This window comes from Lepidothrix coronata, unplaced genomic scaffold (genome assembly GCF_001604755.1).
Source record: "Lepidothrix coronata isolate B3197 unplaced genomic scaffold, Lepidothrix_coronata-1.0 Scaffold69, whole genome shotgun sequence".
NCBI lineage: Eukaryota > Metazoa > Chordata > Aves > Passeriformes > Pipridae > Lepidothrix > Lepidothrix coronata.
This window is the reverse complement of record NW_016690249.1, coordinates 2,687,703-2,710,231: the sequence shown is the minus strand read 5'-3', so window position 1 is coordinate 2,710,231 and position 22,529 is coordinate 2,687,703. Positions and strand designations below refer to the sequence as shown.

Below are 22,529 nucleotides of genomic sequence, written 5' to 3'. Positions count from 1 at the left end.
ATGTCGCCGTCAATTTGATACCTTATGATTGGTGGGAAGTGAACAGTGAAATTATAATACACCTCTGGGGACAGGAATAAATATATTTTAACAGACGGCAATTTTCTCATTCTCAATCAAACTTTTGGCTGTGAAAGGATCAACTTAGTTGTTCTCTTCTTTTTTTTTCAATTCGACAGTCATAACAAGGGGATTAGGCTCCCTAGAGAAGCCTCTAATGGTAAGAGGAGAGGGGAAATGTTTCATATGCCTGAGATCTAACATAGCACTCAGCTGCCCTGCACAGGCATTGCTTTTCATTAAAGAACCCACAAATGTTTAATGTTCATTAAGTATCATGGCATTTTGGTGAGTTAGGTGCCATGCCTGGTTTTACTACTGTAAGATATGTAGAGAACTACTGAAACTGGCCTAACTCCATGAAACTGGGAATAGGAATCGTAAGTCTTCTGCAATCTCAGGGATACAGAACTTTCCACTTCACAAATGGCCCAACTCAGTGCCATGTAGTTACCAAAATGATATGGGCACATGTAAGCACTGTGCCATCACTCACAGGAGATGGTTCATCATTTTTCACAGTAGATCACAGGTGTGATTTCCTACTGCCCATGTGGTTCATCGGCCAAGATAGCTCATCAATTTTATTAATGCACGGACACATATAAAACCTTCTGGCCAGTATCTTCCTGCAGTGTCTTGAATAACAGCTCAGTTTCATGTAAGAAAAATGCAGAATGTTAAAATTATCTCCTGAAGTCCTAACTTCAACAGTCCGTGAAAGCAGCTTACCTGCTAAAACATGATACTTCCCAAGGAAGCATAATCCCTGTCTCAAGCAGTCCTCAGAAAGATGCCACATGTTTACCCAGCACAGTAGGAATTTCTCATTTCTTCCCACAGTATAGGAAGGAGCATAGACCTATCCTCTAAGATTCAAGGCAGATGAGAAAGATGCGAGACACCAGAATATGTAGAAAATGCTTACAGAACAAGAAAAAAATGTTAAGTATTAAAGTTTAGATCTCCTGAACCTGGTGGAAAACTTCTGCAGCATGTAAGAGAGGCTAGAAACTTGGGAGAAGGAAAAAATGGAAGGACATTTTTTCTTTGATTTAGATGACCTTGAAACGTATCCTGGGAGTTTCAGAAGTCAGTGTGCGTAGTAGTGAGGATTTCTGCTCTACTAAACTGCATTTCTTGTTCTGTAGGTGTGCATGGGTGCAATGTACAGTTTCAGCCTTTGCCAGATGGCTTATACTCACTCTATCTCCTTTCCAAAACTTCTGTCTGTCTGCAAAAGGCTCTATCGTGCCCTGTAGTGCATAATGGTTACAAAATGTTTCTGTGGAGAAGCAAAACTTCTCACCTGGAGCCTGTAGCAATGTAGATGGGTGCCCATTCCACATTATAGTCAGACTACCATCTGGGCAATATGAATTCCTAGGACAAGTCCATTGGCATTGCAAGCAACAGGATAAGCAGACAAGCAAACTGTAACTTTAATTCTGGTTCTGACTCATATCCCCAAAAGTTTCATTGCTAAAGTGATTCCATCTTGAATGTGTTCCTGCAGGACATGGAGGACAGATTTACCAAAGGGAATGTGCATGCTGGTTGCCGTCTCTGTGGAGCACGAAGAGGCTACTCTTATGGGAGCTGTGCGAGCCATCGTGATAGACTCTCAATATTTGATAGAGCCGTGTGGCTCAGGAAAAGCCAGGCTGACCCATATCTGCAGGATTGACCTAAAGTAAGTATCCCAACTACAAAAAGTAGATGTCCACTCAGTAGGACAAAAGCCTCAAGCTCAGGGAAGGGAGATGTTGGGAACAGAAGGTCTGGTCAGAGTAGCTTTGGTGCTTTGGAGTCTTCCTGCAGTCTTTTCTCTACTCAGTGCCTACTGTTGTTATGAAGTGATCTTAGAAATAAAATCTGCTTATTTGATTACTGCAAGGGAAAACTTCAGAGCATGCTTACAATGGCAAGTATTTGAAGTCTCCACTACCACCGTGTGAGTGGGGAGCAGGAAGTGTGGCAAGCCTGTTTCTATGGGGCATATTTCTTGAGTATTTAAGTTTCTCAATAATTTTCTTCTCATTTCTTCAGAGGACATTCCCCAGAGTGGTACAACAAAGGCTTTGGACATCTGTGTGCAGCAGAAGTTGCCAGGATCAGAAACTCATTTCAACCTCTGATTGCTGAGGGACCAGAAACAAAAATCTAAGTGTTCCTGGGAGCATGTAAGCATAAATCAGGATCTGGCAGGGAACAGGAATACTGAAAGCAAAGGTCTTACTTATCTGTGGAAATCTGACCAGACCTGGGTCTATAAAGAGTTGAAACAGGAATTTTATAGGAAAGTTCTTTTATTCTGTAGACTTCACCTTCCCCCCCCATATCCCCTCTGCATTAATTTTCATTAATTTTGATTATTGAACTAAACATTTCTTCAGAGAGCTTTTATTACCTTAAAAACAGATTATTGCCATTACTTGTGTGTTACATAACTCTGGTATTTAAAGGCTTCTAAGAAGCATATTTTAATTGTAAATAAATCTTGTACAGTATGTATATATTTATCTATATTCTATCTATATATATGTATATGTATAAATTAATTATTTTGTATATAACTCAGTGCAAATCACTTGCATCAGTTGGACCTTAAGTGAATCTGTCACTTGTTCCTTAGTGTATCACTGCTACATAAGCTGTGTTTGCTGTTATCACAGAGCTACCAGGCATAATTTGTGTGATAGCAAATGCCTGTTCTCAAATATGTTTTGTGTTTGTGTGTGCTATGAGAAGCTACATAGAAATAGATGTAGGAAGAATTAAGAGAACTAAGAAAGGAGGAGTTTACAGTACATTTAAAGATAACAAGGACTGAATCAGTTTCACCAAATGAAATATATAGAAATGCATCTAAGACAGACAGACATTTTGAAGGCCATTTATGTTTAGCTGCAGAATTGTGACTGTTAGTACAAGGTGTTGAAAACTTACCTGTTGCCTTAATTAACGGTATCTCTGTCACTAGAGAACCTCATTATACTGTTCATTTCTCAGTACAAGATAACACTGTGTCTATTGAGGTGTCTGAAATCAGACCGGTAAGTTATTAAGCTGTAAATCTTTTTTTTTAAGCATTTTGTCTCGGTTCTGAGTGTTTCTGTGTTGCTCTTTCCTTCTCCTGTAAAGATGGCTAATCATTAAGAAACTCCAAAGCAGGTGTTCCACATCCAGTGGACACAAAGACATGCAGATGAATACCATACCTTTTAATATATTCTTACTATACAAATAACTACACTTTTTTAAGCTTTTAAATACATATTGGAGATTTAAAAGACTAAATGTAGACTATGCTTGAAAAGATTGCTTTTATTGAAACAGCAAGCATGTTCATCTTACGTTGCACTGATCTGCATGATCCCACCTCTGTAGGCATTGGTGGGAGCAGGATTAGCCCCTGACTATGAGGAGTAGGAGCCATTTATGTCTATTACATAATTTCATTTTCAGGGACCTATTATTTTGCCAATGGAAGAATGCTTTAAAAGTAATAATAATAATTTGTCAATGTTGCCTTTGAGGCAGGGTTCCATAATGTTTTTAACTAACCTAAGACCAAAAATGTTATTACATCTGTTCTTCAATAAGAATGTACAAGCCTGTTAATACTGATATTCATTAATCGCATTTGTTCACTTTGACTTTATTTATTGCTGCATAAACCAGCTGAGTCATTCATAGCCAGTGTTTTAACTCAGTCCTTTCAACAAAATCTATGAAGATTTAGTACAAGGTTGATTAAGCAGGATACATTTCCTACATGAAACTACAGCTTTGTGCTCTGATTCTGTAAACCAGAAAATGTCTTCAAAGCCAGTGCTTTGAGTCTGGCCCAGGTAAGGGGGCTGTGGGGTGGACCATGTATGGTGACAGCTGTTAGACCATGGTCCCATGTGCCATTGTGCACCCACATAAGGGGTGTGCTGGTGGGGGACAGTCCTGCAATCTGAGGAAGAACACCAGTGGGAGCTCAAGGTACACAGGGTGACCCATGGTGCTCCAGGGTGTCCCTGAGGAGCAGTAGGACAAAAAGTCACTGTCATCTTCCCCCTAGGAGCTGTCTCACCCATGTTCTATTGTGTAACTCCTAGGATCAGGGAGGTTGGCTCCCTGGGAGCTCCTGCCTTGAGTTTATGGCCAGCAATTGTTGCAATGTGCAATAATTGTGTATTTTTAAGTCCTGCAGACAGGGGAGCATCCACACCCTTATGTGGCCAGGTTGAGGTCTGGCAGTCATCCACTGGCTGCAGGGCACCACCACTGCCCAGGTTCAGCCTTCACTAGAGCAAGTGGTGGCTCCTGAGCTGGCAGAGCAAGTCTGGTCTCCTGGTTCCAGTTGGACTGCCATTCCAGAAAGGAGCACCTCCTCCCCAAAAGCCTGCGGCCATGACAGCAGATTTCATGCTGGTTGTTTTCCAAACCATGAGCAATTAGAGTACTTCTGCTACATTAGTTTGCATAAATAAATACAATAGTGCCTCAGTATTAATGGGCTCAGAATTTGTAGCCCTGGGAATGGCAGTTGTCTGGCAGTACATCATTTCTTTAGGAAAAGAAAGGAAAACCTGTACAGTGGTTTTATCCTGTCTGACAAGTCATTGCTCAGCTGGAAGGGGCTCTGTGCCACCTGCCACCATTAGCAAGGTAGGGTTGTTTTCCTGCCCTTGCAGAAGCTCTGTTATGTGCTTCTGGCATCTCTAAGCCATGTATCGTTGAAATAAGATTTCTTTAAAATGCACATTATGCCATGTCTACCATTCAGCTACCACAGTATTTTGTATTGTTACATTGCCATTGAGAATACATTATGATAATTGCATTTTTAAATGTTATAGTCATATCAATACCTCATATTTTTACCTCATCTGTTGGTATCAGTCATTAGTTGTTAATAAATAATTGCCAAGTTGAATAAATTTGCATACACTAAAGAATCATGTTTCTTCGTGCTCTTATTTCATCCATTGGCTCAAGAAATGCTACACTTAAGCCCTTGGTTTCATTATTGCAACCTGCTACACACTAAACTGTTCTGATATGGGACTTCAGTAGTGATTGCAGGCTCAAAATGATACTGTTGTCCATTATACTTGTAGTATACATGAGCTTCATGGCAAAGATTACGTTTTCCAAAGAAGCCATTAAGCTAGGAAAACTGGCTTCACAGATTCATAGAATATTCTGAACTGGAGGGGACTGACAAGGACCATCAAGTCCAGGCTTGAGAAATGTAAACTCATGTCCTCGACAGCTTAGGCCCCTGACTCTCACTGAATTCAACCATGTTTTTGCATCCATGTTCTTGTCAATAATTTAAATCTAGGTTCGTAAGAGTGACTGTGGAGCTGGGATGCTGAATGCTGGGTTCATGTTATCAGATGTCAGCCATCTCAAATTCATCAAGCCACTGCAACAGAGGAAAAGATGCAACAGTAGGATAGTGAATCCTGTGGTTTATCTTACACATATCTACAGATGGAATAAATGTTCCTTGGGATGGGTGTTGTGGTTTAACCCCAACTGGCAACAAAATACCAAGCAGCTGCTCACCCATGCCCTACTCTCCCACCCAGAGGGATGGGGAGGAGAATCAGGAAAAGGTAAGACCCATGGGTTGAGAAAAGAATAGCTTAATAATTGAAATAAAGCAAAATATGATAATAATTATTATTAATAGTAAGGGCTTAAAAAGGAGAGAAATAAAACCCAAGAAAAGCAAGTGATGCACAATATGGTTGCTCACCACCCACTGACTGATGCCCAGCCCATCCCCCAACAGTGACTGTCCCCACCAGCCAACTCCCCCAGTTTATATACCGGTCATGTCATTCTGTGGTATGGAATATCTCTTTGGTCAGTTCAGGTCAGCTGTCCTGGCCATGCTCCCTCCCAGCTTTTTGTGCAGCTCCTCACTGGCAGAGCATGGGAAACTGAAAAGTCCTTGACTTAGGGTAAGCACTACTTAGCAACAACCAAAACATCACTGCGTTATCAACATTATTCTCATACTGAATCCAAAACACAGCACTGTAGCAGCTACTAAGAAGAAAATTAACTCTATTCTAGCTGTAACTAGGACATGTGCTTGTATCTCTTCAACTCTCTCTTGAATTTATTAAAAGAAGCAGAGTTTCAGAAAACAGGATGCTGAGCAGAGAGTCAGCTTTGAGAGACCGTCTAGGAGGGGGGTAAGCCTTTATGTCCCACCATTCAAGGAAAGCTCAGTATTAAAATTTAGATTTAAAGGAAGCACTTTTCTCCAATTGTCTGCATGGTAGAAATGGTCAGCTGTGTAAGTCCATCCATTCTTGCAAAAAAATACAGTATTTCATGTGCTCTCATTCCCATCTCTCCCTCCCAGTCCCCTGCAGCAATGTCAGGGCAAAGAGATTGTCTTAACCCTAACAGTACTGATGTTTCAGCTCCTGGTGTGTGCAGTCTTTATAATGTTGAATTCTTGAGCATCCATCCTCTTTACAACACTTTGCAGGAGTCACCAGCAGGGCATCCCTCTCCTTGATGCATTTACACTGCAGAATCAGTATTGCCCTTGGAGCATCTTGATATGCCTAAAAGGTGTTGCTCTTTGAAACAGCAAGTAGTTGTTAGACACGAACACAAGCAGAACACACTGAGATGACTGGGAGATGGAAATATTGGAATAAATATGAAGAAGACTGCTGAAGCCTGAAAATCAGACAGTAGAGGATGAAAACACATACTGCTGCTCTAGCTCAATAGTGACGTGAAAATGCTGGGGAACAAACAGAGACCTTGCCAGAAAGCAAGCAGTATGACTCACTCCTGATCCTATGGGGATTTAGCATGGCCATGTCATTCTCTCCTTGCCAGATACGTGTCAGCCACATTCATTTGGATGGGTGCTAGGCCAGGCAGACCATCTTATTACAACTGCAGTTGCATATCATGGTGTTACAGGACCAGGAATACAAGGCATCAAACCACAGATTTGTAACAAGGTGGGTGTTTGGATTTTAAGAAGTACATTTTAAATTGTGACCCTCAATATCATGGGGCACTCAGCAATACTATGTAAAACTCAGCAATGGAGGCAGAGCAGAACCCACCTAGCACTGTGCAACTGTAGACTGTCTTACTTCTTTGTGCAAGACTGCTCAGCAAATACCTGGGTGTGTGGAAATCTAGGGCAAATACAAGGCAGAGCAGTGGGTCTCGGTTAATGAGTAAATTACAGGGAAAATGTTCCAACGCTGCAGATAACTATTTGGCTGTCTTACATAGGCTAATACTGGGAGGGTCTCACACACTCCCAGATACCTTCTCTTATCCACAGCAGGTTTCAGATACCAGAGCCTCTACACCTCTGATGAAGATTAGCATCTCTTGCAGAAAAAGTAACCTGAAGAGTTATCTCCTTCCACCCCTTTGATTCTGAAACAAGGATCTCTATCCCGATACCTTACTACTGACCTCCCACAGGTGGTTATTTTCCACTGCTCTCTTGCACTGCTTGAGCCCAGGCCTGGAGCCCAGCATGCCCTCTGCTCTGCTCAGTGCCTGCATGCCTGCTTGCAGGCTGGGCTCCAACCTTCATCTGCTCACCCACCCCAGGCTGCACAGGAGGCCACAGGGCTCAGCCTTCAGGGCAGGGTGATCATGGCCAGGTGGTCAATGGTCCCAGCTCCAGCTGCAACAGGGGGTCAGGCATCGCCAGCTTGCCAGGTCTTGAGTACAGGGTGTCCCATGCCCTACACTAGGGGCAGAACGCCAGAGTGGGGAGAGATCATTTCTGCTTCTCTCCTCCAAGAAAGCAGGAAGGAGAGAGCAGTAAAATAACCATAAGCCTGTACCACAGCACAGGTGTTCCTCAGTCCCATTGCAATGACACAATTTGGGGCTCTTGATCCTCTCCCAGGGGTGTGAGTTCAGCAAGACAGAGAGGCTAAAGGCAGATGTGGTTTGAATGCAGTGAACTGCTCTCTACCTTGAGCAGAGACTTGAACTGCAGTATGCAGTTCATGGGCAGCAGTTCGCAAGGAGACAGGATAGGATCCTGGCAGTGGTTGCACTTTAGCAAGAGAATACCTGATTCTGCGGCAAGAGCAGTTGCACTGAGCTCTGCTGGCAGCCAGCTACAGGATTACAGCTTATTTCTTAATCAAAATATCAATTCTGCAAAAGGCACAAGGCAAACAGTCTAAAACTACAGATTCTGCTTTCTCTTTCACATGCTCATAGCATCCCTGAGACAGGCACATGGCCACAAACACAGAGCCAGCATTTGCTGCAGTGAGGATTTGCAACAGCTTGCGATTTATGGGAGCAAATTAGCCACAGGGCCATCTGTACTTCCCCAGACCGCTGGCCTGCTCCTTGATGGAATGACTGCTTTTCCTTGAGAGGATGTGTATTGAATTACTTACTTTTTTTTTTTTTAATTAAATAAATGTGGGAACCACAGGTGGTGGAGCAGAGGACAAGTAACTCTCTCAGCAGCATCTGTGGGCCAGCAGTACCCCAGCATGCGTTCGGGACAGGTGTTGGCTGCAGGCAGTCTGAACCCCAGACCCATGCGGGGCAGCAGCCCAGGATCTCCCAGCCCACTCGGCTGGACCCCACTGCACCCTGCTGACACCAGCCAGGCTTGGTCTTCATGGCAATAGGACCAGAAGTACCACAGCTGGTCTGGCTTGACCACAAACAGTGAATCCTTTTTTGCCCCCATCTCTTTCATGAGAGTAGTCAAAAACAGGGCGTTTGTTTTTGAACACCAAAAACCCATCCTTGTGCCACACTGCTGGCTAACCAGCACGAGCAAAGAGCCCACAATACAGGAAGTGTAGAGCACTCTGGGCTCACAGTTGCTATAGTATTTTGCCCTGTGTTGTCTGGTTTCCAGTGGGACAGGAACTCAGAACTGGGCCTCTGAAGAAAAGGTACAGGATTGGCCTGGACTTCTCCTTCCCTGAAGAGTCATGTTCCTTTTCTCCCGCCCCAGGAAGGAGGGATCACACCAGCCTGCACCCCTTACTCGGGCTCCCAGCTTTGGGCCCATCAGGTCTGCTGCTTTGCAAAAGAGGCAAAAAAAATATTTAGGGAAAACTTCCCATTGTTCGGTGGCTGTACTTGGGGATCCCTGGTGAGCAATAGGGCTGCTGGTGAGGAAGGACAAACTCTGCTGCTGCAGATGCATTGTTGCAGCATTGGCAGCAATGCCCACATACAGAGTGCACCAACAGCTTCCTCCTGGCGCCATGGGACACCAAGAACACCATTTCAGAACAGGCCACCTTTTGGCAGGCCACCTTTCCTGCTTTCTACAACGTTGCAGAGCCTGAGTCAGATTGCCCTCTAGAACAGCATGGATGCTCACCTGGCCTTGCCAACAGTGAACTCACCCACCTCAACCTGGGGAGAGTCACGACATGTTTTAACTACATACCCTTCCGGAACACCAAATCATGCCCCCATCCACAAGCATAGCCTTGAATGGGGGTTACTGCCTGGCCATGCCGATGCCCAACCTTTTTAAGCTGTGGTTATCCTCATGCCATCCTCTCCACAGTCAAGCAGGTGCCAAGACACTTGTAAATCACTGAGCAGTGACATTCATTGCACTGCTGAAACCACCAGGACAGCAATGGAAAAGTTTGTGGCTATTTTCAATACAAATAAAAATAAAGGTTGCAAATTACAAAAAATTAAATGGGTATTGCTGGGCTAAGCCAATATGTTACAATATGGCCTCCTTGGCCTCCCAGTATGTCTTGCCTTGGGCAACCTTTTTCAGCATTGGCTGGTATTTATCAGGAAAGAGATACAGTTATTGCATTTCTGTTTTTCAAATAATTGAGTAATTTAATCTTTTAAGTGCCTCTGAGATCACTTGTAATTAAAGACAGAAGATGAATGACTGAAGTACAAGAGCATTGGAGGACTTTAAAAATGAACATGTCCTTGACTGCATCTCCTGTGCATTTATGTAATGATGATCCCACATTAATATGACCAAACAGATAAAAGGAGAAAATAATAAGAGTTTGGTTGCATTATTTTTCTTCCAGCCCAATAATAATATATCACCAGCCAGAGGAATGTGCCTGTGAATACCAAGCAGGAGCAACCATGTGCTGCCGAGTGCAGGACCCCACCGCCTCCCGCTGCGAGGTGCAAGGAAAAGCAATATCCGCTCATGGATCGCGCAGCAATATGGCAGATAAATGAGTTACAAATGTCTATAAAATTCACAAACTTGCATCAGAAGTGGACTTAAAGGCTCAGCAAGTGCTTGGAGAGGCGACTGCAACACTGGCAGCTTCCTTTATGAGCATTTATTTTCTCAGCTTTTGGAAATAAGACCCATCTGATCCTAGTGGAGAGAGAGAGGCAGAAGGATTGCTGCAAAGTAATAAATATCAACAAAAAAATCTGCAGGGCCTGTAAACAGCTTTTTGTCTTCTAAATAAACTATACGCCTTGATGTACCTATGTCATACCTTGGTAATTCACTTCCCATTTCATAGCCCAAATGTATATAAATATGTGCCCAAAGGGGGAAGAGGAGGTGATGAGAGCTGGAGCTGGCTCTACTTCATTCTTCATGCAGCACTAAGTCCCTGGACCATGCCTGCCCCAGGCTGCAGAAGCAGCAGCCTTGCACTGCTCAAGGTATCCTCCAGCCTGACCAGAGAGGCTGCAGCCTGCCAGGAAGACCTCCTCACCATCTTGCTCCCCTCCCTTTCCAGGCAGGGCATCTGATGGCCTCCAGCTCAACTGTGCTATTGCCAGACTACAAAATTTTGTCACCTCGTAAAAATTTATAGCACAGGTAGTTTATACCATTACACCTCTTGAACTAAACACTCAGCCAATTCATGGTTCCCTCTGGTGGGAGGGAAACCAGATTTCTTGGATCAGGTGTTGTGTTTGTGCAGCCCTGATGGTTTACAACACTGCTGAGAGCCTGTTAAAGAGCCCTGACCACAGAAGGTGGCAATACACCAGCCAGTTCGCTGCTGAGAGCCAAACTGCCATGTCAGCCAGGATCTCACCAGGGCATACCATTGGCTCTGCTTTTCCTCCAGGCCCCAGAGTACGTCTTGCCTGGGAGGTGCTGCTCTGGCTTGGGACATACACCCCAGAAAGGGACAGCCCCGAGGGAAGTTTTGTCTTAGAAGCTCCTGAGAGCAGAACAGGTGGGACTGAGAAGTTACTACTCAGGTCTTCTCATCCCCTGCAAGGGTTGATCCCATAAAAAAAAAAATCAGAAGTACATTATACATCCGAGGTTATGGGGGAAGTGTTAAAACTCGTTTTTCCCTGAAAAACACAAAAACAAACAAAAAAAAAAGAAAACCAACAAAGTTTTGTGTATTATTCTTCGTAAGGAAGAAAATGTTTCTACTAACAGGAAAGAACTAAAGTAGAAACTAATCCCACTTGCTGTGAATTTGTAGTATTTAGAAAACATCATTGCTGTCATTCCCGCTGCTTTGTTCAGTGCCAATGACAGTGACCACCTCTCCTGCACTTCAGACTCCCATGGACCTCCTGGGACTTGGACCAGAAACACATTTGGGTGACCTCAGGAGAGCTGGGATCATATAACAATGCTTCACCATATGGTGTTGTGAATAATTCTTGTGATGAGAAAAAGGCTTTTGACAGTTAAATTCATCATGTAGGAGGTATGTCATTAAGGGAGAAATATGTCATTAAGGGAGGTAGGGAGTTTTCAGAGTAGATTCTTTTTAAAAAAATTTTAATTTTTTAACAAAGAATATTTGAAGTCCCATGGCCCATCCCCACAGAAGGGGACTGCTCACTCAACTCTCAGAGCAAGGAACTCACACATCTGCTTGTGCCTGTGGCTTTTCTGCCCTACTTTAGTATTTTCCCTGGCTTCTTTCTGCCTCGCTGGCACTTTTGCCACTCCTTCAGAAACACAGAAAACATTACAAAATAATAGCCAGCAACATGTCAGCACCCACAAGTGTCCTGGCTGCAGGCTGCTGTTATTTCAACTTTTTCGTTTCTTAAAAATATTAATTTTCTCAGAACTGTTTGACAGTGGTGTTCCTGTTCAACTAGTCAGGAAAAATAAAAAGGGTGGGCTTAACAAGCCCGCATCAGCTATAGCCTTGAGATGGCTGGTGAAAGGTGGTGGTTTGGCAATTCATGAGTGGCACATCCAAGACAGGAAGAGCCTTCTCTTTTCTTTTCCATGCCTCCTTTTCTTGGCTTTGCTTGAGTGAAGGAGGAACAGGACTGAACTTTCTCTGCTGAAGCTGAAGTCTGACACCTAAAACTGACTTCTTCACCCTGAATAAGGGCATATTCACCTAAGCAGTTTTTGCAAGAAGAATTAACAGATAAAGTTTTCTAAGTGACTCAAAAGCAACACAATACAGTGCAAGCAAAAAAGGGCAAGTTGGGCATTTAAACATACTTGGACTTATATGGTCCCTGTCCTATTCATTGGTTTTGTCCATTTCTGTTCCCACTTCCTTTAGTCTTGGCATTTCCATTCCTTAAGATGCTTAACAAAGATGCCACAAACTCAATGCTTGGTGCACAGCTATGCTGACAAAATCCCTCATGCCTGTGAGTAACTCTACTGGAATAGAAGAATTGTCAAATTTACTGCAGTGTTACTATGGAATAAGCTATTGCACCAAAATACTCTTATACTGGTATGGTTACTTCCGTAAGTTTTCTAAATAGAAACAGTGACTTTAAGAAAAAAATAATTCAAATAACAAAAACCCCTCCAAACCCCTGGGTCTGTTGGAAAAACATCTGTTTAGCCACAGGCCCCAGCAATCTCCAACAAAAGTTACAGTTATTTATGTGGCACTGGAAAAACAAACAGCAACATGAACTCCTTGTAGAGTTATCATAATAGCCTCTCCTGAGGTACTCTGTACTTCATGCTGCAGGCAGAGAAACTAGACAGATTAAACAGTAAGATCATGTTACAATTTGTTACATTCAGTATCTTTATTTCACTTCTGAGATTGTTATAAAAACAATAGAACATTCATCCTGTCATTTACAAAGACATTCTTCCCACAGTCACTCTGTACAATCTTTTCAAGAAATAAACCAGAAGCTTTGCACTCACATCACAAAAATATTTTGAATAAAAATACAATTTTGTATTTTACAACATGTTTAATCTGAAGCATTGAGTAAACTGGCAACAACATTTCATTCTAGAAACACAGTTAAAATAGTCTACCTAAGAAACTGCATGTTAAACATGCAGAGCCCTGTTGCTCTCCAGAAAATAAACCACCATCCTCCACCGAGCTGTCTTTGTAGACTGACTATGGAGCCCCCTCTGCTCAAAGTCCTTGCTACTGTCGGCATTTCTGCCCTAGGTGCACAGATGGGGGAAGTGCCAGATCACTGCTCACATATGAGCACTGAAGGGAGCAAGTGCCCCACAGCCCACGGCTGGATTGCAGGAGGTGATTACCGCATCAGTTTGCACAAGCACACGGCGGTTCTCCTTGAACGGGTGTGCAGTCTGCCTATTCAGGGGCTTCTTTGTTAGTGAAGGGTGAGGGTTTTTTAGAAGATTTGACAGGAAACTCACACTGGACCCCGATTACACAAAATGAGGCAGATTCCCAAGGCAAAACCGTACCATTATCTCCATCAGACCAGCGTGTATTTTCCCTAGCCCATCATTATGCAATTCGCTGGCTGAGAGCTGCACACTGCTATGCACAGGCAACACCACAGGCAGGATGCTTAGGAGAAGGCTTTGGCAACTGCTGTGCCCAGCTCAAGCCAGTCACTGCTCTGCAGCGATATTTAAAAACTGTTCTGAAGGCAATCGCACCAAAGGCTGCCTTAGTTCCATGGGTCACAGCACCATGAGATGATACGATTATACAGCAACAAATCCCAATTTACCTACAAATTAGATATCCAGCTGGTGCCATCTGCCTGTCAGTGGTTACATATCACCCAGCCTCTATGGGAAGAGCCTGCCGGGTCTCCTCCGTGCTGGGGCTGCTTTTTCACACACTGTGCTGTGGCTGGGCCATTCCACAGCACACAGCAGAGACTAGATGGATGGTAACTGCTAGTGAAGCAGCAGGACAGACCAGTGCCCACCAGCACGGCACCTGCACTCTTCCAGATTTGCCCTGCCCAGGCCCCTTGAATCCTCTCAAACTCAGGGGAGGTATGTATGCCTGGCTTCTCAGAAAGACCAGGCTCAGACTCATTTTGTTTTACCAACAGCAAAATATATAACATACATACACACACACATGTAACACATAAGTTGGGTGTGACCTGGATACATTTTGTGTTAAATGAATATCACATTTTGTTACACACTGCAAAGGCATCTGACTGCTGGTGTAATGCATTGCAAGGTGATTCATGGCCATGCCATAGAGAAAGCCATTTGGCATTTCATATATTTAGGGAGAGCTATTTCTTCTCCACAGTGCACCAGGCACCAACAAATAAATATACAGCAGTTTGAAATGTTCTCTTCTTCAGCAAATCCTATCAGTCTATAAATAATTTTTATACATTTTTTAATACTTCATCACTTACACTGAATTTTTGACCTTAATCTCAATACCAAAATACACATTAATGCAAAGAGAGACCATTTTAAGACTAGATCTAGAGGACAAATATATTAATCATTATGATAAGATACTAATTCTTTTCTATTTCTATGTATAATTCAAGAAAAATATAATCTTAAATTACAAATTAAAATAGTATTTCATAGGTAAATTTTAATTTACAGTATAGAATCATAGAATCAGAGTTTTCAGATTAAAAGGAACCCTGGGAGGTCATTTAGTCATCTTCTAGTAATCTAGTAGATAAACATCACATTAAATACAGCATAATCAGCTCTAGTAGATAAATAATTCTTAATTAACACAAAGCACATTTCCTTTAAAATATTCTTTACAGTGAGTGACATCATTCACATAGCAATAAAAATACAATTATAGCTGAAGGCGATACAGGCCTAGAGTTCAGAGAACGGAGAAAAATGACCACACTGCTTTATACTGAGGACCCTCCTAATGCAGTAATTCACAAGGCAGGCAAAATAACATGGGACTTTTTCCCATTCTCTCTCTATTTCTACTAATAAAAAATGATGCTAATATTTTGCTATTTTATCTTGCTGAGAGAAAAACAAGAGGCCCTCAGACATTCAATAATACTTTGGGATGAAATGCTGCCAGGGCCAGTTGCTCAAAGGAGAATCTCCAACCAACTTGTAAGAGGCTTGGACCAACAGCTCCACAGACTCAGACCCTGGCAAAAGCAGCAATAAAGTGCTGGACTACTACACCAAAATACTGGGAGTTTTTTTTTGTGTTGAGTCCTGCGCTCAACACAAATGGCACGCAGAGACCATCCTACTAAGTTACCACAAGTTTCCAGCAGGTAAGTAGCCAGGTAGCAGCAGACTGACAGTTCTGTGCAACTTGCTCTGAGGAGGAATGGGGTGCCCTAGGCCTGCCATGTCCCCGGGTACAGGGCAACAAGGCACAGGGTCAGGCATGCAGCTTTCTGCCAACTGAAAGACATCCCAGTTCCTGCTCTTTGCTTTTTTTTTTTTTCTGAGCAAATCAAAGAGAAGCCCTTCCCATCTCTTCCCAGCAAGATGGCATGACCCCTGAAATCCCCAGACACATTCCTGCTTCTTTTCCCCCAAGAAAGACACAGTTCCTTTAGCTGAAGTTCCCCACTGGCATCCTGAAGTCAGATGCAGCCTCAGTAGTAGTTAACTGATTTACCCAGAGCTCCCAGCAGCACAGACTCATTTCCCCCTGCTCCTCTCCCTGCATCTGCTTTAGGAAAGGAGGTGTTCTTTACCCTGGCACTGCTTTGTGCAATTCTCTCCCATCTTTCTTCTCAGTCACAATCCCTGCTGCAGTCAGGTTCTGGTTCTGATTAAGCAACATCAGCATTAAACCCTAATACGGAAAAGTAAGCCATTTTGTTTCAACCCAGTCTTCTCTTGGACAATTTGACATTCAGACTCTTCCATCACCCCACGTTTTCAAAATATACTTAAACCTGTCCAACTCAGCAAGGCAAAACCAAGAAGGGGAAAACATCTGCTCAACAAAAGGTTCCAGGGAAAACTGTGATACAACTCCAACCACAGGAATTAAGGACTGGTCATAAACCAAATGTACTAAACCGGAGAAAATTATTTCTGGAAGCCATATGCTAGCAATCTCTTCTCAATGTCAATGTCCTGCAGTATCAGGCAATGTAAATGCTGAAGCAATCAGCAATTGTGCACTTATTTCAGATTTCCCAAAGGGATGCAAGAAAAAGGACAGTGAGTGATGTATTCAAAGGGGCAGCTCTATTTATACCTTCTTTCTACCCTCTTGGAGTAGTAAGTAATGAAGAATATAGTAACAATAAAAGCAACAAATATGAAAGAGATAAAGGCAAATAATGACTTTCTGGTTCGGAAGAAGTGGCATTCAGGACACGAGACAACCTGTTCTGGACACAGCAACTCAGGAGTTTTAGGACCAGGAAAACCATTATTGTCAATTATTTCTCTGTAATGTTTCATAGAAGGCTTTGGTTCATATTGATTTGCAACGTAACTGTAGAGACCATATTTAGGAGCAGTCTTGTCATTAAAAGAATAGACAAAATATCCTTGCAGGTTAACGTTATCCAAGGTGTAAGCTGCAAAAGAAAACAAAGGGTTGAAGCAATGAATCAATGTCACTTTGGCATTCAAGAGCAGTACCATATGCCCATACATAAAGGAGGGGCAGGGGGATGTTAAACCCACGTCTGCACTTCTCCTTCCCAAAATAAGGTAAGGTACAAGTACATCTGTGAAGTGTTTCTCATAAAAAGTAAGAATCTGTCAGCCACTGCCAGACAGTGTGATCTGCGAGTATCCTGCAATTTATTTCCCTGTGCTTGGTAAACACAGCTGTGAGTGCCTGACTGTGTGTAATGATCAGCACGGAGCCTATCATGAAAAGATGGCTCTTTGTTATGCATGAAAGAATGCAGGTTTGGAGTTTCCTGCACCTACACTTCTGCAGCCTGTGCCTCTGATTGCTCCTTCTCCCTTTGCAGGGCACCTCCTGATGGGGACAGTCAAGGAACTGAGGACGTCAGGCTGCACTTCTCACTAGCAAAGGCACAGTGACACAAGAAAAAGATGTGCACCCATGCTGAGGTCATGTACTGGGATATCACCAGTGCAAGTGGAAAGGTTATGCAAATCACAGCCCTCTCTTGTTATTGACCAAAGTTTCTGATCCAAGATGACCTGTATTAGTCTTTATTGAGAACATGTCCACAATCCATACTGCTAACTCAGCTACTGGAAGAGGTCCAGCACCTGGAGTGTTAACCTTAAGCCATCCATCCCGCTTGACAAAAACAATCAATCCAAGGTAGTAAACACAAAGTGTAATACTTTATCTCTCAAATCACTGTTTTAACAAATTAAAGGAACATCTTCTAGCAGACGAACATGGAACTGAAAGCTAACAAATGATGAATTTTCATACACCTCTGGAAATAATTTTCTGCGACCACATGCAAGATATTTAGCATGTCTAATGTACTTTTCACATCTAAAAGGAAATAATATTTACCTGCCCTTTTACAGAGCTGCTACTCTGGATAATTAGTTTGTGTTTTAGAGCTGCAGGTGGATTTAATGGTGTTACATAAATAGTTACTGCTGGTTTTTGTTTTCAATTGGCAAAGATGAACTTAAACAGGGTACAAAGCACTTCAAAATACAGCCTCAGTCTAAAGGGTCCTGTACTGCATTCTGGAATCATTTATCTGCGCAAACCTGTTGGCTCATCTGGAACAATGCAGGTGAGCAACATTACACGCACAAATATTTCCACATGCAGTCCCTGAAACCAGCTGCAGAAAGAAGGCACAACAGGGACTTTACGAGAAGAGCATACATATACCGAATCCCCTATTATTCCTCTACAGTGTGACATTGAGGTAAGGACACAAGATTTGTAATCCACCTTTGTTACTGCACAGGGTCTTGCAGAAAAAAAATGCAGGTCTTGGAGAAACCTGAATCAGTCATGATGCCAAGGTTATGTAATGACAAGAAGGACAAAAGCACCAAAAGCACAATACCAGAGCTGAAGGACCAAACACTACAGAGGAGTGTATGCTGTCTAAAGTCGGAGAGTGATGGCTAGTTAGCAGGGATATATTTATCCATGACAAAGAAGGTAAAAAGACAGGAACATAGTCTCACATGTGATGCTTAGGCTGAAAAACACAGGAGCTATTTACAGTCTGGACAACTATTTACAGAGGGGAGAAAGAAGTGACTGGGGGGGTATTGTACCAGAAAAGTACAAATGGCAAAGTTCTGTAAAAAACAGGGGGATGAGCAGGTGTTCTCGCTAATGGGAATTGGGAGAAAAACTCATATCCATAGGTACTTTGAAAACAGAAGTGCCAAGAACTGGTATGGTCTAAAGCGGTAGGAAGGAGAGACAAGCAACACAGAAGAAACGGTTTGAAATCACAAGCCCAAATATAGCCAAGATATGTTTTTTAACTATAGATGTACAAAATATGCAGCCAATGCTGCAAAATGCTGGAGAATGAAATTTTGAGCACTTGATATTAAATTCAGTAATTTGTGAAAGAGGTGGAAATTACAGAGGAGGAAGTTAAAGCCAATACTTAATGGAGCGGACAGGATGACCTAGCAAATTATGGAACTGCCAGGCATCCTTCACTACCTATCAAAAGAGTGGAACAGATTATATAAGGCTTGATAAATAAGAATTACAGGAGATAATACATGATTAATGCCAATGAGCTTTACCTTATGGAAAATAAATCTTGTCAGACTAACTTGACATCTTTTTTATGAGATCAGCCGATCGATAAAGTAATGATGTTTTAAGTTATATACTTAGAACTTCACAAGGCAACTGACTTGGTATTATATGGCATTTAGATCAAGAAAATAGAGTGGTTTAAGGTCAAGGGGAGCCCATAATAAACAGATTTCAACTGGTCTCAAATAGAAGTGATAAGTCAGTCTAGAAATGCAATTGGAGGTAAGTAAGTGTCACAGTAGGTAAATTTCTACCATGATCATGGAGATTGGCTTTTAGCACTGAGTTATTTAATGATCTTAAATATATCAGCAACCTGAAATAAATGTTAAACTATTTCTCACAAAGTTTGCAAATAACACAAAGATTAGAGACATAATTCAGCAAGTGTTGCAAGGTTTGCACAAGCAAGCAGCTAGCATTTGAAATGACCAAATGTGAAGATGTCAAAGAACAAGCAGACCTACTTTGGCAGAGGCAGTTCTGCTTGGTGGGGGTGGGGGAAGATTTCTGCCTCTGTTTTAAAGTTTAAAATCTCAGTATATCACCACAGAGTGTGTGTAACCAACATGCTGTCATGGTCAAAAAGGCTAACAACCTGCTTGGATGTAGGAAAGAGGACAGTAAGAGGTTACATTATACCTGCCTGAGATATAAGTGTGGCTGTGGCAGGAATGGTGTGTCCAGGTCTGGGTTTACCCCTCTCATAAGGAATACTGGCACACAGGGAAAAGCTTAATAATTCACAAGTTTGAAATGATGTTTTATAGCAAGGGACACAAAGAGCTTCATCTGTATTATCTATCAAAGAGATAAATGAGAGATAGCTTGTCTTCTGTCTGTGAATACCTACAAAAGTAAAATAAATGTGGAAATGCATAACAAAAATTGCTTAAAGATGAAGCTAAAGAAATTAATACTAGAAACGAGATTTATCTATATCTGTACACACACTACAACAGCTTACAGTGAGGTGCAGAAGATTCTTCCTCAGTAAAAATTATCTCATTTGGTCTTGCGCTTTTCGGGAAAAACAGTACGTGTTGTATGACAGGATGACTCAAAATGCCTCCTTTTTGCCTTATAATTTACAAATCTTTGAGACAGAGAAAAAGACTGGTTTGTGTTCTGAATAGCAGGAAACAGTCCAGGAAATGGCATAATGAGGTAGACAGCTGAATTATTATGAAGATTACTGCTGGATAAGATCACTGTTGGATAAGATACAGAGACAGCTGAGGAACAGAACTCATACCCAGCCCTGAGGCACATCAGTGGAGAGAGGCAACAAAGCAAAGCAACGGTAGAAGTGCAATAAGATGAAATACTGACTAAATACATGTGGAGCTACTCACATAACATGTATTTTAATTTATTGAATCCATAGAAAAGTTCTTCTGCTGTCTTATGCAGAATATGAGCAAGGTCAGTCTTCCTTATGTTTAGTAACACCAATCAATCATAAATCAAGTGGAAAACTATCTTTTATGCTGTCATAACATTTTATTTATGAAGTATTCTACAGAGGACTTTTTTTTTAAGTTAAACATCCTCTGTCACACCATGTACACTAATATAATAGTGGGATTTGTGACTTATAAACTGCCTATGGTTCCTTACCTTTTAAAGCTTCATTGATGTAATTCTGTATGTAATACACTCGGAGCTTATCATGCACTGTATTTTGGTCATCGTCGATTCCATTAGCCATAACATAAATTGGGATATTGCCATACTTTGATTTAACCCACATGAGCAATTTACGCAGTCCCCAGGGCACTACTGCAGCTCTGCTGGGAGAGTGGAGCCATGTGATGTCATTGATCATTTGAACTTCAAGGTAGTGGTCGTATTTTACTGCATCTTCTTTCTCCGAGCCCACAAGGGTAGTAGTGTAGTGACTCAAGGCAAAGAAATCAAATGAGCCCTGTATTAACTTCTTTTCATCTTCTGAGAAATAAGGCAAGTGAAAATTATACAGGTCAACACTGTTTATTCGGTGAAGCCATGCTCTCATTACCTCTGGGTAGTCGCCATTCCCAAAGATGGGCTCCGCAAGCCAGCCAATGTCGAACTCTAAAATTCTGTCAGCAACTTCTTGGTCATTCCTGGAAAAGGGACAAGCTGGTTCTACCCAGTCAGCTTGCAAAGCTATAGATATTTTACCCTTCTGAGATCTCCTGAATTCCTTGTCATAAAGATGCCATACTTGCGCATGGGCTTTCAAAAGGTTGTGCCCGGCGGTATACGTCAAGTTTTTCACAGACGGTTCATTCATGGTGATCCAAAATTTGACATGGTCCCCAAGACTTGTAAAGCAGAATCTGGCATACTCAACAAAAGCCTGAACAGTTTCTGTGTTTTCCCAAGCTCCATATTTGGCAAGGGAAACCGGAAGCTCTTGATTCTCAATCATAGGTTGCCATAAAGCAACAACAGGAGTTATGTTAACTCTGAGAAGTTCACTAGCAAAACACTGATAATAATGTACAAGTGTATGGTTGATTAGAGAAAGGTTACCTAAAGGAAGGATTAAAGACCATTTCAGTGAAAAATGGAAGTGAGTGACATGCATTTCTTGCAGAAGAGAGATCTGGAGCCTGATAGCAGCAAAGTCAACGCAGTGACGCCTGCGTTTCGAGGTGTAAACTCCATCCACTTTAATAAGCTTCTTCGTCTGGTGAACATCCCACACATAAACACTAGAGTCAAGAAACTGGGCAGGTGTCGTGTCTACCTAGGTAGAATAAGAAACATACCAAATTCAAGCTGTTTGAACTAGGTAGGTGGGAACATCATAACCATCAGGCACAACAAGTAAAAGAAAATTTTAAGTAAAAAAATTGTATTTATCATCTCTGATACTGGCATATGAATGGGCTTATATGAATGAATTAATTTTCTATTAACATGTGAGGTCAGCAAAAGTACCAAATCTATGTATCATTTTCACCCTACTTTTCAAACAAGCTTATGCTAATGGTCACCATGTTTATATCTTCTCCAAGTTGTTCCAGTTTGCATAAGAAACAAGTGATTGCTCAGGGATAAAGCACTAAGCCTGTGACAGATCTCCAGAGAAGCAGACCTTCAGTCAAGACTACAGTAATTTTTAAAATGTTTTTCTTTCAAGATTAAGAAAGGCCTACAGAGAGACTGTCTGTTGTAAATTACCCAGTACATTCAGTTTCAAGATCACTCCCTGAATGCAGTAAAAGAATGAATGCAACATCACTTCTCCGTTCTGTTCTTTTCCTGACTATGATGAAAGATGAGTAATGCTCTGCACTTGATTTTAGCACAAATTCAGTTGACAAGCAAAATTTTTCCTTCTTGCTAAAGACATCCTTTTTTATTTAACTCATACTGAACTCATTTCCCAGCTATTTCAGCAGGCTGTTGGTAATTGAATCAATTTTGTTTTGGGCCTCTGAGAAAACCCACTATATGTCACTCCAACAAAAAAAACCACTTCCCATAAGGCTTTAGAGTTTCAAATGTCAGAACTGCCTGTATGACATATTAATACAGCAGAAGATTATCTTCCCAGGGTCACTCAGAATTATACCTTCACTTTTTAATGAACAT

At 42.0% G+C, this 22,529-nt stretch overlaps 2 protein-coding genes across 7 annotated transcripts in view; one reads left to right on the top strand and one right to left on the bottom strand.

Annotated features, from left to right (window-relative positions):
* The window catches only part of STARD13 (StAR related lipid transfer domain containing 13), a 293,161-nt gene extending 288,079 nt beyond the window's left edge, over positions 1 to 5,082 (top strand). For all 6 annotated transcript variants that reach the window (XM_017818549.1, XM_017818548.1, XM_017818550.1 and 3 more), the window contains 2 exons: positions 1,577 to 1,753; positions 2,110 to 5,082. In XM_017818549.1, the coding sequence (XP_017674038.1) occupies positions 1,577 to 1,753; positions 2,110 to 2,227 (295 nt within the window). In that variant the 3' untranslated portion in view covers positions 2,228 to 5,082. The remainder of the gene's footprint in view (positions 1 to 1,576; positions 1,754 to 2,109) is intronic.
* A 7,947-nt stretch (positions 5,083 to 13,029) lies between these two features.
* Positions 13,030 to 22,529, bottom strand: part of KL (klotho) — a 48,650-nt gene continuing 39,150 nt past the window's right edge. Inside the window, exons 4-5 of the mRNA XM_017818539.1 lie at positions 20,562 to 21,678; positions 13,030 to 16,773 (exon numbers count right to left, since the gene is read on the bottom strand). Coding sequence (XP_017674028.1) covers positions 16,436 to 16,773; positions 20,562 to 21,678 — 1,455 coding nt within the window. The 3' untranslated portion in view covers positions 13,030 to 16,435. The remainder of the gene's footprint in view (positions 16,774 to 20,561; positions 21,679 to 22,529) is intronic.